We start from the raw sequence: 17,818 nt of genomic DNA, 5'->3' as shown, positions 1-17,818 counted from the left end.
ATATAGATTGTGTTGTTAATTCTTAGTGTATCATAATTAGAGTGAGATCTGCTGGACTGAGTTGGGTGGCAGATTACTGTGTGGATCATTGCCTTCACTTGGCTGTGTTCAGCATGCTTTTTTTTTTTTTTCTTTTTTTTTTTTCAGTGAAAGTGGCGTTGGGCCTAGTTTTGGACATTGTGTCTTTTTTAAATAAATGCTCATTTTTGGTCCAGGTCTAACAGAAAGCATTCAGGCTTGTTTGTATGTTTACTGAATAAATAAATAGTCAGCGCTAAGTAATCTGATGAAAATTACATCTCCCTCTCTTATGGCTAATAACACTGGAGGACACATGTCAAAGTTTTAATTTAATTTTACTCATGAAAGACATAAAATACCTTATCAAAAATAACTGGCTTGAATGTAGTCATAAACCCCAGAGTTACTACTATCTCATCTTTGTTTACAGGTTCACAAGCTCAGAGTCTGATGACTTTAGAGAACAGCTCTTCACACTCACTTCTTGCCATGGGGAGTTTGTGATGCAGTCAATAAACACATAAAACTGAAATGCGATGATCTGAGTAACTGCTGGGCTGTAATGTGCTATACAATCATATTGGATTTGAAATATAGTTGTTAATAAAAAGGAGGCCTCAAGTAAAGTTCAATATGACTTTTATTGTATTCTATCAGCAACTAAGAAACTGCAACATGTCATGTGACAGTGCAAAATAATAGCTTTTGTCATTTGTTTTTCTGCCGCTATCACGCACTCTGTTGGACTGCAGGATGCAGCTGTGAAGACTGAGTGAGCCTCTTGACTTCTTCTGAATGTTTTTGACTTTTTTTCTGTTGGTACAGCAGAGCATTTGTCATGCCTTGGTTAGGTTTGAGAGTTTCTGTGGTCATAGTAGAGGCTGTACATGTCTCCTTACACTTATGTGATTGAAAATATTGTTATGAAACAGTGTCATTTGCTGTCCTCAACTAACTCTCACAAAAAGAGAAGGGTCAACAAAAGTGCTGCGCTGGCTTCACAATGGACAAGCTTGTTATTTAGATCCTTCTGTTGAGTCCCATGACATTTATGCATTTTTGCTTATTTTTTCCTTCATATTTGCCATTATACTTGTGCACTGATAAGTTTTCACCTCGTGGCAATGCCTGTCACATTTCATTGCCTGCAAAAAAGAAAAAAAAAAAAGAAAGAAAATCTGAAAAGTGAACATTACATACAGCAGTATTGAAAGAGCATGTGGATGCTTTGATTTATTTTCAGTAGATATTGCATGTAGCACGTTAGCTTGAAATATGTTCAGGCTGCAAAAGGCTGAAATACAAGTTTCTGGCAGAGCCATCACTGAGTGACGGTTTATCTATTGTGAAACATATCTCCCTCGTGGGGTATGGGAAAGTGAACTCTTCACACGCTGTGTGTTGTTCAGTCATGACTGCAATGATGCTTGCCACGGCATGTATATGCCACTCAAATGCTCGTGTAAATACTGGAAACAGGAGCTGATTCATCACATGTGGTAAACCATCATCCAGAGTGATAGTGTTCCATGGAACAGGTGGTTGTCCTCTGTCTGTTGGCCTTCTTCTGGTCAGTGGCTGACTTCCAACCCCCCCCCGTGGTTCTGCGTGTCACCATGTTTTTATGGTGACATGGTTAACACACAAGGAATGTCAAAGAACACATATGACAAAATTAGAAAGTTGTTCTGTAAAAGTTTAGACATTATGAAAAACACTTCCTAGTACAGTTCCCAGTACATAGATTCATGTGCAGTATTCATTATTCGGAACAAGAAGAAACTATTAAAGCCTAATCATAATAACATACATAAATAAATGCTTCAGGCTCAGTTTATACAGTAAGAGTTTTTAGCCTTTAATCAGCACTCCACAATACACTGTTTAAAGTAGACCTCCCACCTTGTCTTGCTCGATAACACCAAAAGTTTCATTTCTAGTCAGAAGGACTTTTGTCAAAGTCAGCATGGTGCAACTGTACTCGGTCTTGACAGGCAACATAGTTTATTCAGAGTTTGGTTTGTCTGGACATGCCTGGGCAAAGTGTGCCGTAATGTATTAATCATCTTTGTTTATGATTTACACAGGAATCCACTTAATGAACGCATCGTTTTTCCGTTGCCTTGTCTGTGAAAGGAGTTCTGAGCACATTCCAGTGTGTGTCTCCAGAGTGAGTGTGGAAATTCCAGAGCCTGTTTCAGGTTTGGCTTGACGGGAAAAAGCATGGAAACCCACTGTGTGCTGCCTATAAAAGGGGAAGAGCCTTGCAGCTGCTCTTCACTCCTCTCTACCCAACCTGGCTGAACTCTCCCTTTCTTCTCCAAGAGATCTGTGGACTTATCTGTCTCAACACAGAAAAATGGCATTAACACAAAAAAGCGGTGCTCTATTGCTGGTTGTTGTGGCTGCAGTTTGCATACAGCTTTACCAAGGTGAGTTAAAATGCAGTTTAAAATGTTAAACAATAAGGAAAAACATTGAAAAGACTGAAACTAATGATGCATTGTTCAAATATACTGTAAGACTCTCGTTCTATTAATAGACCTACATTTAGTTAGACGTTGTTTCTGTGTTAAAGCCATGTGTGGCTCAGTCCTGTTGCTGAGTGTATAAACTTAACTGATTTTTGAAAAACTTTTTGCTGCAGCTCACGACTTTCCTGGACGGTGCTCATGTCACGACACAATCAAGTTCATCAAAGGCAACATGTCGGATTTCCAAGTCCTTGAAAGACGACCTGGATGCGATAAAATTGAATTAATGTAAGTTTAAATGCAACTTTGAAGATCTGCTAACTAATAACATTCTGATCTTTGATTTGATTCTGACCGATTTTTTTTTTTTTTCTTTTTTTATATTTTTTAGTGTGACCATGAACAACCCAGATAATTCCACTGAGAAAATCTGTATGAACACTGAGGGAAAAATGGCCAAGGCTTTTCTGAGATGCTGGGAAAGGTAAGTTACACCCTGCAAATGATCCCCCTAAACAACATCACTGCTTAGCTGTCACACAATAACATCAGCTTCAACTCAAATAAAACTTTGGAATGAGATTCTTTTGAAGAAATCTGATCTTCCTGGATGATGCAGCTGGGATCGACTGCTCTTTTCCACTTCTTTTATGCTGCTAAATTGCCAAACTGAAAGACCATTTTTAAAAGCTAAGCATCCACTCTTACTTCAGGCCATCTGAGTTTGAATTTGCACACAGATTCGTCTTTTCAAAAAGGCATCTGAGCTACACTGACTGAATCCTCCAGCAACAATTGGATTTTGCACTGCTTTCAGGAGAGTTGGGGCAGAAAATAACAGCACTTAAAAATGTTTGATTTGGTCCCAAGATGTAACATCAGAATTTATTTTATAGAGCCAAAACTCTGCCTGGCAAAACTTCCCAGTTTACTCTGCAAAAAACACAAAGTCATTGACACAGCAATCTTCTGCAAATAAGAGGGGTTTTATTACAAAAGGTTGGCTCAACAAATCTCATCACACATGAACATGTGACTTGTTGCACAAACCACCAGATGTTTTGTATTAGTCCGCTGGCCTAATCCCAGTTTTTCTTCCTCACTCTTTTCAGAATAAACAAAGATGAGAGCCGTAAGATGGAATGCATCGACAGAAAAAGGAAGGCTGAGTGAAAGTACAAGGGGGGAGGTCTGCCTGGGGAGAAACATTAACTGGACCGCAGTACCGGAGGTGACATGAGGACTGAGCACACAAGCCTAAGAATGTTGAGAGCAGAGCTTTCACTGAACTCCTGCACTGGAGAGGATTGGGAAATGACACAGAGGGGAAGAACAGTGGGAGGGGAAATGATTAACTGCTAGGAGGCAGGAAGGGGAGAGGATGGAGTAAAGAAGAGAAGTTGTGGAAGTTAGGGGGAGCATAAAAATACACAGTAGAATAGCAGCAAGTCTGTGTAAAAAGGCCACTTTTGAAATGAACATATCTTTATTTTTTTTGCTTGACAATATTATTTATGCTGACTATTTATTGTAATTTTTTTTATAGATGTGTGAAAATAAAGCTGATTTTGATACAACTTCCTGCATTCTGCTTCTTTATAATTCAGTTGTTCTCCGGCCAAAATTAAAGAAAAAAAAAGAAAAGAAAATTACTTCCAACTGCTGTTTCTTCACCCTCCTAATGAAACCAATGGCTCACCACCAGTATTTCTGCAGCTGAGTGGTTGCAGAAAATCCAAATAAAAACAATTGTTCTGCAGCAAAGACGCAGCTGGCACTTGACGACACTGAAGTGACTTTGTTGCAGGGAGCAACAAATTAATTGTTGTCACACGAAGACGCTCTCTCCTCAGGGAGAAGGGGGCTTTGCATGATAACAATTAAATGATGCCCATGAGAAAATCTGACCACAGCTGTTTGCAGCAGCTGCAGCCCAGTTGACAGCGAGATGGATTCCTGAAGCATCTCATGACTCTACCGAGGTGAAAAGTGATTAGTTAAGACTGCTAAACTTTTCAATACTTAAGTTGATAGAGCAACAATGAAACAACCTTAAACTCAAACAGAAATCTGAATTCTGCTCACTTTTACTTGTGAGGAACCCTTAATGCCCATCCATGGGCCATCAGAGGCTCAATCTGTCTTTCAAAATCCAATCACAACAGAACAAAAAATTGAAGCAACTCACCGCTGGAGTCTCACAGTAATTGTTAACACTCTAACAAAAACAGTCTATTCACATTAACAATGGTTCAGATAATCCTGTCCAGTAAAATATTTAGCCCAAAACACTATTATAATCAACATAAAGCCAGCAGACATGCTATTCTTTGTAATGTTGTCTCCATTATAAGTCCAGTAAGCATGTACACATGAGCAACATGTTCTCAAGATGGCTGCTGTACTCTGACCTTTCATTTGACACCTCACTTGACCAGTTAAATGGAAATGGAAGTCCATGTTGAAAGAAAGGACCTCATTCTCTTCTTTGTGTAAATATCTAGCTAACTGCAACCAATTGTGGAAATGAGAGGTGCTTCATCTAGCCAATGAAATTCCAGAAACAAGGATATGCTGCTTCAAAATATAAAGATATGAAGCCTACATATGAGCATAGAGATCCAAAATATGAATACAGATTGCATAAATATTGATTTCTTCAATATAGATGTTTATCTAAATAAATCAACTTCAGCATGTTTTTGCAATGCCAGTAGCACTTACAGTGATTACAATGATTGATATCTGTATCAAGAAGACGTTTTCAGTAATTGACCAAAACAGAACTCCACACAAAGTGAAGATGCGCATTTGCTGACATGCTTCTCTAATATTGCGAATGTGTGACCATATCCTCAGGCTTTTAGGTGGACATAGGGCCACCATTGCCAGAAGACGTGCTTCTGTGGTGAGCTACTAATTGGAACACGCCACATCCCTGCTTATTCTGCAAACTGGGCACATATTCTAACTGTTAGCAATATAAGCCATCTGTCCTTTTATAACATTCATCATTTAGGAGTACCCATCAAGCTGTTGAGTTTGTGTTCCACTTGGAAAAGGCAAAGCTAGCAAGCTAGGTTAACTGTAGCTTCTGCTACATTCGCAAATGTCCGCAGTACAGTAAGAACAGGAAAACATGTCTGCTATTTTGGCATGGAAACATTCACACATTAATTCAAGATGGTTACCAAATTGCTAGCTTGTATCAAGTTAAGCAGTGTGTTAACCTACCCCTGTCAGAAAAGCAACCCTTGGTGCTTGTTTCTACTCTGTACTCCTTCTCCCATCCTAAAGCGTGCTCCCTGTCCTGCGCTGAAGGTCTGACTCTTGACTCTGACTTTTGAATATTGTCAGTTTCATGAAAATTGATGAGCAACAAAAAGCTCCAGTGTTTTGGAAGAAGCTCCATAATTGTCTAAAGGGGTAACTAGCCAGCCAGCTAGTCACATTCACAGACCCAACTTACCCCACAGTCACACAGACCACGACAGCCAAAACAGCAGACTGTACTTTTTAATATTGTACCATTGCTATTAGGGTTGAGCCGGATACTCGTTTCAGACAAGTATCTGGTACGGATAAAGCATTTTTGACGAGTACGAGCATGATGCGAGTAAAACTCGTCACTATCCGTGCTCATCCTGAAGGACAATCCTCATTGGGTAACTGACTGTCTTCACGCTCTGCTCTCACAACTTGTTTCGTAACGTACGCGGTGCATTTGACAAGAGCTGAAAACGGCTCGTGTCGCGTTGGTCACTGCCTCCACTCAGGTCGTTTTTTTTTGTTTTTTTTTACCGTCTGCTTGCTCTTAGTTTGGCTGGTGATATAAAGTCAGTTGGAAAACTTTGCTCGTACTGAACTCGGTGCTTTCGAGAAGAATACAGTGAACAAGGCTGACATATTATTTCCCTGTTTGCCATCACTGGATGTTTGCATGAATCACCAAGTTCACACAGATCATTAAAAAATAAACAGTCTTACAGACCACTTACACACATACACACATATAGCTGAACACACAAAGTAGCCTATATTAATATTTTTTATTGTATATCAATTTCAGACTTAAAATAATGTACTGATTTAAGCCCCACCCATTTCCGACTACTTCCGGTTTAGCCCCCGCCCACTCCGAGTACAGATACGGATACAGACAATTTAGATCAGGCATGTCCAAACTATTCCACAAAGGGCCGAGTGGCTGAAGGTTTTCTTTCCAACCAAGCAGCAGCACACCAGACTTGACTCATTTCATCAGCTGATCTGTCTTCAGAGAGCTGATTGGTCAGACTTCGTGCTCTTGATTGGTTGGAGGAAAAACCTGCAGCCACATGCCCCTTTGTGGAATAGTTTGGACATGCCCGATTTAGATGGTTGAACAGATAAAGATACAGATACAGATACTGGTGTACTCGCTCATTCCTAATTGCTATTCTGGCATTACTTTAAGTTAAGGGAGATGAGAAATAGGGTTTGTTGAAGGAAAATGGGAACAAGCAAATGTAAAGTAGGAAAAGCTTGAACCATAAACTGACTGAGCAGGACCTACAATCTGGCAGGGTGGATGTAGTAGAGCTGAGTCTTTGTAGGAGTCTTGATTACAGCATAGGATGCAGGTGGAGAGACTCTGCATGGGCTCTGAGACACCTGAGTCCACTGAGACAATCATATACCAGACAGGGAGAGAGAGAGGCTCTGAGGCAGACAGGAGGTTACTGCAGATTCCATTATGCTCTCAGGGCAGATGATAACACCTTCACATTATTTATTATTTTGTAAAGACTGTGATTGACCTTCATAATCATAATCTGGCCTTCATCATCCTGAGAAATAAAGTATTCACATGAAAATCCCAAGAACCCTCCATCTCTTCTGGTGAGGTAGACCCCAGTCAAAACAAAACAACTGACATTTCACTCTCCACTTCTGGCTGTGTCTGTAGCCGGGGATGAACATGTGTTTAGAAAACATTTTCCCAAACATCCTGAACATTTTACAGCAGCTGAAACAGGAAACACAATCTGCTACAATCAAAAAAAATGTGATAAACTGTTAGTCATTGCAAGCAGGAAGGACAGCTATCACTTACATTTGACTTAATAACAGAAACAAACAGTACTGACAGCCACAATGCTGTGCAGACATCTCCACCGCAAACCTCCAACCTTTTTGATTAACAGTGGTTTATACAGTCCTCTCTACAAAACTTCGAGCTGTTTTTTTTTAAAGCCCTGGGTGAACTCTTCAAGGGGCATCAGCCCAACCGTTTAGTTTGTCCTTGTTTAAGACTTTTACAGTTTGTACATAGTTTAGCCTCCCATGACCAGTGTCTCCCACCCCAGTGTGTTTGCTGGAGTCTCGCTCGACTCCTGCAGTTGACCAGAGGAGTCTTTAATATCAAGTCATACTTCCAGGTGTTGAGCAGGCAATTGATGTGTGTCAGATGAGGTCCACATAATTCTAATGCATATCCCAGCGTTATGATCCCTGCCGAACGCAGCAGTTGCAGTGTCCCACTGTGCCCTCTGTGCTCAAACAGTGCACTACTGGCTCCTTCAAAAACTGAAACTGAGAGGCTCAGTTTGTCATGCTTTGTGTGCAGAACATCCACCACACATTAAGTAGTCCATGATAACACTTTGAGAGATTGCACTTTTTGTGAGTGCTCAGGTTCATCAGGAACAGAGACCCAAGCCCCAGCTCTGACTCACAATGACTTGGACAATGGATCTCCAGACTAGGTCCGTGGGTCCCGGAAGGAGCCTCTGGATGAAGTGGAGTTGGACAGCAGCACCTCTTCTGGCCAGGTCTGTCCTCCTTCCTCCTTTGGCAGGAACAGCACACTCTGCAGGACCTTGTGCAGAAGGTCCCAGAAGAAATCCACCAACACTGCCTGTATCCTGGCTAGCAGATTTGCTGGGGGTTCCATGCATGCTAATCAATGCCATAGCATGTGGCAAAATCCATTTCCATTTTCTGAGTCATCCTTCAAACTTCTCTAAAATATTGTCCATTTTTTTGCACGCAGAAGAATCTTCACCAAGATAAGCACCAAGATATTTTAACCCCCTTATTAAACATATTTGTTTTCTGGATTTTTCCTTTTGATTGACACTTTGGAAACTTCATCATCAATCATGTCTTCCTCATCAGACAACACTGACTTGGCTGCTCTAATCGTAGGCCAGTATTGTTTTTGACTCAGTTTGTGTTTTCTGCTAACTCATCTTTATTGGAGACACAAACTGTGCATGTCTCACAAGCTCATTTTTGAGGAATGAGGGCACATTAGAAGTAATGCCTTTTTTTTTTTTTTTTTTTTTTAGCAGTACTTAGCTGTGACGACTGAAATTATCTTTAATTACTACTCCACTCTCAAGCAGCTGATTCACTTTCTCTGTACTGTCTGGTAAAATCACAACACCACTGTCCAATTTGGATGCTGATTTAACACTTTCATCCCCAGCAGCCTCACAAACAACTAGATTAGTCCTCTCTTTGAGAAGTCCACCACAAAAGTTTCCCCAAACAGAAAATGCAAACCAAAGGTAAAAAAAACAAGCAGGAAAGAGTGAGAAAACTCACACAATCCAACACCCTCACAGAACTATACACCACCCTCACTCTCAGCATGCACTCAGGGAGAGAGAGATTTAAAAATAAAGGTGTTACCTTTAAGAACTCTTGGTCTAATCACGTGAATCAGTGGGAACTGGAAGTGGATGGAGCTCATTAGTTCAGTGGGTCCAAGTGACTAAATGGATCACTCGTTACTCAGGCGGTTAAATGAGTTGAGCGGCTCTGAAATGGGTAGGGTCTTTCATAGGAACCCCCCAGGAACAGGGCCAGTTTTTGAAGTCAATTTGACAAAGTGGTCAAGCCGCGTAATCACACCTTACAAAAGCATTTTGCTCTTACACAACCCCCATGAAATTACATAGTCCATTCTATAACATTTAGGAAGTCTAGAAGAATGGCATGATTAAAATATTATATCCCATTCAAGTTAGCTGAGGGTTAAACCAAAAGTTAGCCAGCTTGGCCAGTGGAAATCTGTGGTGCACGAGGTCTGTGGGTGCTGAGGCCAGTGGCAGATTCAACAAGCTCTGGGTGACTGACTTGGTGAAACAAATTATTTGAAAATCCTACTGTCTTCAGTGAGTAACTCATACAAACTTGAGTCAGTAAAAGGAATTGAACCTACCATCTCTACACCAGATAAAAATTGTATTGTGTTGTTTCGCCTATTTGTGGTGATCGATTAACAAGTGAAAACAGAAATAAAAAATAGTGTAGAGCTCTTTTTAAAATTAGCTGAATTTATTTCATTAAGGTTATTTACATCTATTTCACACCCATGACCAGAAATCTCATCCGTACTAAACCCTCTGCCAGCATGTTTCATTTCAAGCAATGCCAGAAAAGGAGGAGTTAATGGACTACTTAATTCCTCCACCTGTCATTTATGTAATATCTCCACTATATTCATGAAAAAGATATTTCAGACCCAGATATTCTCACCATTATCAACTGCTCATTGTCTACTGGCTCTGTCACATCCAGTTTTAAAATCGCCTGAAGACACCCACAGAAAAGTCTGTTGCCTCTCAATTAGCTTCACACATAAAAACTTTTTTTAATAATACTTTTGAGCAATATCAATCAGGATTCTGTGTTAAGCACAGCACAGAAACAGCTCCTCTTCAGGTCACAAATGATTTTCCGCTCACTGCTGATCCAAGAGCTTGTTCAGTTTTCATTTTGCTTGATTTGAATTCCACATTTGACACAGTAGACCGCGATATACCATGGCGCAGACAGCACAAAATTTCAGAAAACACAAAATTTAGTGAGTACAAAGTACAGAGGAAAAGGTCCTTGTGGTCTGTTTGGATGCTGAAAATGCATTTGATCCCTTGGAGTGGGAGTATCTAGTTGATGTTCTTGTTGAGTTTAGTTTGGACTCTAGTTTTATTGAGTGGGTAAAACTTAAATACAGATCTCCAGCTGCGAGGGTGCTGGTAAATGGCTTAATGTGTGAAACTTGCCCCTTCAGTAGAGGTACATATCAGGGCTGTCACCTTTCACTGCTGCTATTCACACTTGTGCTTGAGCTGCTCCCTGAGACTATTAGGAAACAGTAAGGATTGTGAAGTGCCACATTATGAGATACTGAATACAGAATTTCGCTGAATGCTGATGATGTGTTGCTGTTTATTACCAACCCAGAGAACTCCATACCTTTATCAGTATCCATCATCAGTCAGTTTGGCCAGATCTCAGTGTCCATAATTAATTATGCAGAGGTCCTACCATTGGGTAGGTTTGGGGACTGGGCAGTGCTTGTCAGTTTCCCTTTCAGGTGGTGAAGTTTCAGGCTTTACTTATCTGGACATCAGAGTATTGCCAAACATCAAACAGTTGTATAAACTCAATTTCATAACAATTTCTGACATCAGTTACAAGTGACCTTAACTGATGGTTTGATCTCCCTCTGTCATGGATTTGTCAACCATTTAAGATCAATAGAACAGTCATTTTACACATTGAAAAGCTTCTTTCAAAATCTAAATGGAATGAAACGAAATCTAGACTCAAGATGGAGACTTTAGTATTGCCAACAGTCGGGGGGTCAAGCCCGTCCGAACATTCAGTACTATAATTGGGCTTGCTATGTCCAGATAATATCAGACTGACTCAGATATTTTCTGCATTAAGGAGCCCCTCCTTGGATGCATCGTGCTGTGCCACCTTCTCTCTTTTCAGCCTTATTTCATATGGCTTTGATGAAGGTTAAAAATAATCTTATCATGTCCAGCACACTTAAGATTTGGTATGATATTACTAAGCATTTTGGCCAAGGAGGTTCTTTCTCATCAGTGCTACAACCTAAAATTCAAAGTAAAGCCTTCCCTTCTGGTGTAGGGGAAAGTATCTTTAATGACTGATACTCGAAGGAACAAAGATTTTTTTTTTTTTTTTTTAAGGACGATAATTTCATGTCATTCACACAACTTCAGACCAAATACACAATACCACACAGCCAATGTTTTGGTTGTCTTCAGGTGAGGCATTTTGTAAAACCTTAAATTCCAAATGGACCAACCAATGAGAAGCTAAATTGAAAGCTCTTTTCTCAATTTTCAACTACTGTTAACAACAAACAAACAAACAAACAAACAAACAAACAAACAAACAAACAAAACAAAACAAAACAACAACAACAACAATAATAATAATGTCTATTTTACAAAAAATAAAACTCTGTTAACTGTGTTAATGTCCACAAAACGAGGGAATTGTGGGAAAAAAACCTTTGTTTTGCTGTTGATGTAAAGGTGTGGTCAGATGCATTTGAATTAGCAAGGAAAATATTTATATGCAATAAATTCTGAGAGAGCAAGCACAGAATATTACACAGACTACAGCACACTCCTCATTTTCTAAACAAAATGAATCCTCAGATTTTGCTCCTCTTATGTTTAATGCAAAAAAGAAGCAAGAAATTATTAACATTGTATCTGCCGATGTCCCTTGATATCCAGGTACTGGAAAAATATTGCCAAGGAGCTTAGCTGGATCCTGGATTATTTCTCCTCGACATACCCACAGGGCAGATATCTTTATTTTCAGGACAGCTGACTGTAATGGGCAAACTTCTGCTTCTAGCCAGGCGATGTACTTTATTCCAGCGGATTAGGGAGAAATCTCCTACTGTTACACAGAGGTACAGACAAACGGTCAAGGTCTTTGCTATGGAACACCTGAGTGCAACTTTTTTTTTTTTTCATAGTATTTGGCAGCCTTTCCTTGATTATCTCCCTGATGACCTTGTTGACCTCCTGCAGAACAGGCGCCCAAGCTTTGTTTTTACCACAAATTGTTTTTGCTTTCCTTGGTGATGTATAGGAAATTGTGTAGTGTATATAATTTATATGTATGTTAATGCGACCCATGTATGATAATTGATGTTATTATGTTTATTTGTTCTTTTTCCTGTCTTGCAATCTGGCAATATCTGTACTGTCTGATTCTTTTGCTTGGCTGTGTAGAAAATGTCTTCTTTTTTTTTTTTTTTTAAAGAAAATGAAGTTTTGAAAACACAACATTAAAAAAAAAACACAAAACACAAGATTTGAGAAAACACACCATGATATTTCAGATTACAGAAAAGGTAGGACAATACTTCTTGTTTGTGACTGGACAGAATTCAAGTCCCTGCAGACAGTTCAATGTAATTTCCTGTATCTATCTACTGTCAGCAGCACCTTTGCACACATGCCCAGAGCCTCACCAGTTGTCTGACAGTGAAACAACCAATCACAGTAGTGTAGACTTTCGAGCGTCCCTGCGGGTGATCCGATCGAGCTCCAAGCTACCTTAACACATCCACTGAATAAACTCTGAATTGGACTGGGCTCTGCCCAGTCACAAGCAAAATGCGTTGTCCCACCTTAGACGTATTCTGCAATGTTGTTATGCTGATGAAATGTTGTGCTTTGTGAAATGTTTTTTTTTTTGTGAAATGTTCGACCTTCATGGCCACTATAAGCATATAATTTTAAATTCCCTTGAAAACTGTGTTGGTATTAAAGACCCTGTGCTTGCCTGGTTTCCTTCCTACCTCTCCAACAGATCCTTATCTGTTGTATTGGGGGAATTCTCTTCATCCCCTCCTCTCATGTGGTGTTCCCCAGGGGTCAATTCTAATGGTGTATTCAGACTCACAGTGACAAAACAACAGGCTATGGGTCGTTTTCAGTGGAAGCCAGCGCCATGAAAATACAAACTGAGGCCCACACTTGTTGTTGCATGACAAAGCAATAGTGTTTTCTATCTATATGCTTCCTTTTGGGTCAGATAGTCTGTAGGTATGAATGTTGTGATATACATATTACGTATAATAGTAATCTTCCCTGTTGTGCTGACGACACACCATTTTAGACTTAGACTTTCACTTTATTAATCCCAATTTAGGAAATTATTTTGTTGCAGCAGCAGTTTAAACATACACATAAACATAAAATATATACAATAATGAAGAATAAGGATGAGTAATGAAAACTAAGAGAAAAAGAATGTTCTCAAAAAATATAACTAAGCGTATAAACATAGAATAATAGCAGTTGTTAAAGATATAACTAAGTATAACTAAATATATAGTTATATAATATGTATTATAATATAATGGACAACTCCTCCCACCCCCTGCACCACACTGTGAGGACCTTGAGCAGCGCCTTCAGCACAAGACTTTTACATCCCCAGTGCAGGAAGGAGTGCTACCGCAGGTCATTCCTGCCCACAGCCATCAGACTGTATAACAGTGCACAATAACATCAACTCAAATGCAAGTTGTACTGATCACATCTCACGTTTTTCCTGCTTTCATGTGCAATCGTCATTTTCAAATGAGTAGTACGTATAAGTAAATAAGTGTGTACGTATAGTATATATTGTAAATTCCATAGGGTATATAACACTTGTGCAATATTTTCTTGTCTTCTTGTCCTCTGACTTCTTGCACTCTGTCTTGTTGCTGCTGTAACATGTGAATTCCCCCCCATTGTGGGATAAATAAAGTCTATCTTATCTTATCTTACATATATAATATTATGATAATATAATGAAATACAATATAAGTAAGTGTATAAAAAAGTATTAACAGCAGTTCTTAAGAGGAAGAGCGAGCGAGCAAGAGCTATAAACTATATAACTGAAAAAGTATGTGCAAGACTGGTACTGACATAGACACATTTTCCCATGTATTGGCTTGTCTCTCTGACATCAAATGCTGGATGTCACACAACTTCGTCTGGTTCAATGAGACCAAATCTGAAGTCCTTTTATTTGCCCCTCAAACCTGACCTGTGACTTACAAAGAATTTTGAGAACCTGTACTCAACATCAAGTATTCCTCCTCCAATCTCAATGTAATCTTTGACTCTGAGGCTTATTTTGACTTTCAAATCACAGAGGTATTACAATTATGGTTTCTTCAACTTAAAAACATTGCAAAAGTTCTTCATTCATTCATTTTTTTAATCTCAGGCGGACCTTGAAAAAATCATCCATGCTTTCATGTTGTCAGGTCTGGATTATTGTAATTCTCTGTATTTGGGGATCACCAAAAAGGCTGTCCGTCCCCTGCTTGTTCAAAACTTGGCTGCCAGACATTTAACAAATTCCAAGAGACAAAACCATATCACTGCCATCATTGCAACACGACACTGGCTCCCTGTTAAGTATACAATTGATTCTAAACTTTTATTAATCATTTTAAAGGCCTGCATGGCCTTGCTCTTACATACATCACAGACTTATTTGTCCCTATCAGTCTCTGTCTGCAGTCTTCAGGTATTCTAAGCTTGACCCATAGAGGGTGTCACAAATACCAAAAACATGTACCTCAAAACCTAGTGGACAGAATTTCACCAATTTAGGAGTGTGTGCACTGGGGCAAGTATTACCCAAAGTCTGAAACTGCCATGTTGAGTGGTGCAAGTGGGTCTGGCCTATCAAACTCAAGATGCCCCTTCAGAGGAAGGGGGGGACAAATGGTGAACTTTCAGTGCTTAGTTACTGAAATGCTGCAGGCTTTGTGATGATGAAACAAGGGTGTAATTGGTCTCAGGCTTTGCTTAAACAGAATGTAACTAGTTGTGAAGCCTGAAAGCCACTTGTTGCTGTTTGCTGCTTTAATTTTTGGCCCATTGAGCTGCTTCCTTCTGTTGAACGAAAAATGGCTTAAACCTGGAATCTCTGCTTGTGGCTATATTCTATTCTATTCTATTCTATTCTATTCTATTCTATTCTATTATATTATATTATATTATATTGTTTTCATCATACATTAATTTATCAGGTCTTATGTCCGATGTTTTTATTTGTATTTTTTGTTGTGTTTATCTTGGCTGTGTGTACTCTTATATCCTGTTCTGTACAGTACTAGCATTTATAACTAGCATTAACACTAATCCCCATTGCTTGTTTTTCATGCTGAGTGTCAGAGTCACAGAGTAACACAGAAGGTGCTCAAGCACAGATGGGACCAAGTGATGGCAACTGACATACCACGAGTGCACACTAGGACTATAGTTCTACACAGCAATACAAACAACAATGCTGCTCTATGTCTTCTACCTGGATCATCAGCTGGTGATGATGCTGACTTCTTGTCTGGGACATGCAGCTTTAGCTTCAGTCTCTTAGCATCATATATTATATGTATCTATCAGGTTTATAGCCTGTGATTCTCTTTTTACGTGAGTCAGCTTGAAAAAGTCAGTCAGAGACAGTTTCTTTATTTTTTATTTTTAACCACACCACTTATTTTATTCATTATTTATACACCAGCAATATCAGAGATGACATAAATCATTCCCCAGGTTGATAAAAGGTAAAGCATGGACTGAGAGGATAATATACAAAATGACTACAACATTTTTTGCTTATCCCTAATAAAGGCAGCACATTTATCCCTCGCCTGTCCGTCGATGAACGCGAGCGTGGTGATGCTGAGTGGGTTATCGATTGGCCGGGGCCTGCTCTGCCTCTCAGCTACGCCAGCTTCCTTTGAGTGATCAGCTGAGCCAACAAGTCTTGATTTTTGACCATTAACTTTGCTGGAGAGATAAAGTTTACTGGAGAATATCAGAGCTGCTGCGGCTTCACTCCAGGGAAATCAGAGCAGGCCTGGTCTGGGTCAGAGCACGAGAGTGTGGGAAAGAATAGATCCTCGATAAGCCCACTCCCTCTCTAGGCCCTGAGGCTGTGCTCGCCCGGTCTGGCCATTCACACACATGCACACAGGCAGGCACACATGCACACAGATATAAACACAACAAACATTCTAAAATATAAGCTACATACCAAAGTCCCTTAGGTGGAAACAGCAGGGCCTCCTCCACACTGAGCCACTGCTTGCCTGTTCACAGACATTAAGCAGCACTTGCTGACTGCTCTGCCTCAAAACAACAAGGAAGCCCTTCAGCACCAGACCAAGGCTAGCAAACGCATAAACCTCAACCAGCTGCTGACACTTCTTCAGCCTAATGAGAAGATCCTTTTCTTAGCTGTGTTAGTATATTTATATAGCTCCCATCACACAGGTCTCAAAGAGCTTTACATAAATTCTACACCTAATTCAATTCTGCATTTAACTATGTAATATCATATCTACCTCCATTACTATTATTAAATACTGTGCTAATAAATGTACTCTAATTTCAAAGGTCCACTAACAAGCCACTCTGGTGATGATTTCAGATGATGACACCTGAGCCAGCTCCATTTGCAGAATAAAAACTGTGAGATGGGGTTGAAACCTCACAAAAATATGGATGGGAAAATTAGGCTTGACAGTGACTGTCAGTGTCATCCAGTGGTCTTCATCAGGGGATGGAGTTTGCTCATTTGACATGGATATAGATAGACGTCCTCAGGAGACCAGACTATGGTCTTGTGCTATCATAGCCCATACATAGGTGACCTCAACTCAATTGCTAGTGAGCTGAGGTTTCAGAATCTGCATTGAGAGAGAATGAAACAAGCCACAGCATCGATTGGGATATCCCTCACATTCACTGACCAGGAGTCAGAGGATGGTCGGCAAAGATCAAAGAGGCTAAAGGCCATTGTTGAAGACTGCCAGAGGTTTCCATCCCTCCCCCATACATGACCAACTGTTTTCACCTGACTAACGTTCCATTCAAAGGTTACATGATAACGGAGTTATTCTCATCATGAAATCATGAATCATGAGGGATTCATAGTAACATCCGTACGAACTGAGACTGCTTTCATTTAAGTCTAGGGAGAGAAAAGGTAGAGCTGAGGAGTGTGGGGGTTTTACAGCACAGGATTTCTGGGTTTTGCAGTTAAGCAGTTGCCATTTGGTGCCATTTGGGGGCGCCAAAGTGTTGAGTTGAAAATGTTGCATTTAGGTCCCTCCTCAGAAGAACACACGCACACACACACACACACACACACACACACACACACACACACACACACACACACTGATGCTCAGATTATTGCAAGAAGCCATGCAGATCATTGCAAGAGTTCAGCGTTTTAAAGTGTCTTGGTACAACGGCAGTGCCCGGGTTATCATAAATGCTTTAAGCCTACACTGCTACGACGCATGGTTAATGGGAAAATAATTTGTTATCACTGTAGTCAAATACTAAGGTTTTTTCATTATGTGAATGTCCTACACCACTGTGCTGCTGTAGAAATGCTCAGTGAAAACAGCCCATATCTTTTTGTAAGTACAATCAGTGTTTTGAATCGGCCTTTAGTGTATCGGCATTGTT

The 17,818-nt window shown here is 40.0% G+C and overlaps 1 protein-coding gene across 1 annotated transcript; it reads left to right on the top strand.

Moving 5' to 3' along the window:
- The first annotated feature begins 2,302 nt into the window (after positions 1–2,302).
- cxcl18b (chemokine (C-X-C motif) ligand 18b) lies at positions 2,303–4,070 on the top strand. The gene is made up of 4 exons (XM_076728960.1): positions 2,303–2,453; positions 2,669–2,783; positions 2,887–2,979; positions 3,608–4,070. The coding sequence occupies exons 1-4, from the start codon at positions 2,381–2,383 to the stop codon at positions 3,666–3,668; spliced, it is 342 nt and encodes a 113-aa protein (XP_076585075.1). The 5' UTR covers positions 2,303–2,380; the 3' UTR covers positions 3,669–4,070.
- Positions 4,071–17,818: the final 13,748 nt, after the last annotated feature.

This window comes from Chaetodon auriga, chromosome 4 (genome assembly GCF_051107435.1).
Source record: "Chaetodon auriga isolate fChaAug3 chromosome 4, fChaAug3.hap1, whole genome shotgun sequence".
Classification (NCBI taxonomy): domain Eukaryota; kingdom Metazoa; phylum Chordata; class Actinopteri; order Chaetodontiformes; family Chaetodontidae; genus Chaetodon; species Chaetodon auriga.
Note: the sequence above shows the minus strand (reverse complement) of the source record. Positions and strands in the feature narration are given on the sequence as shown.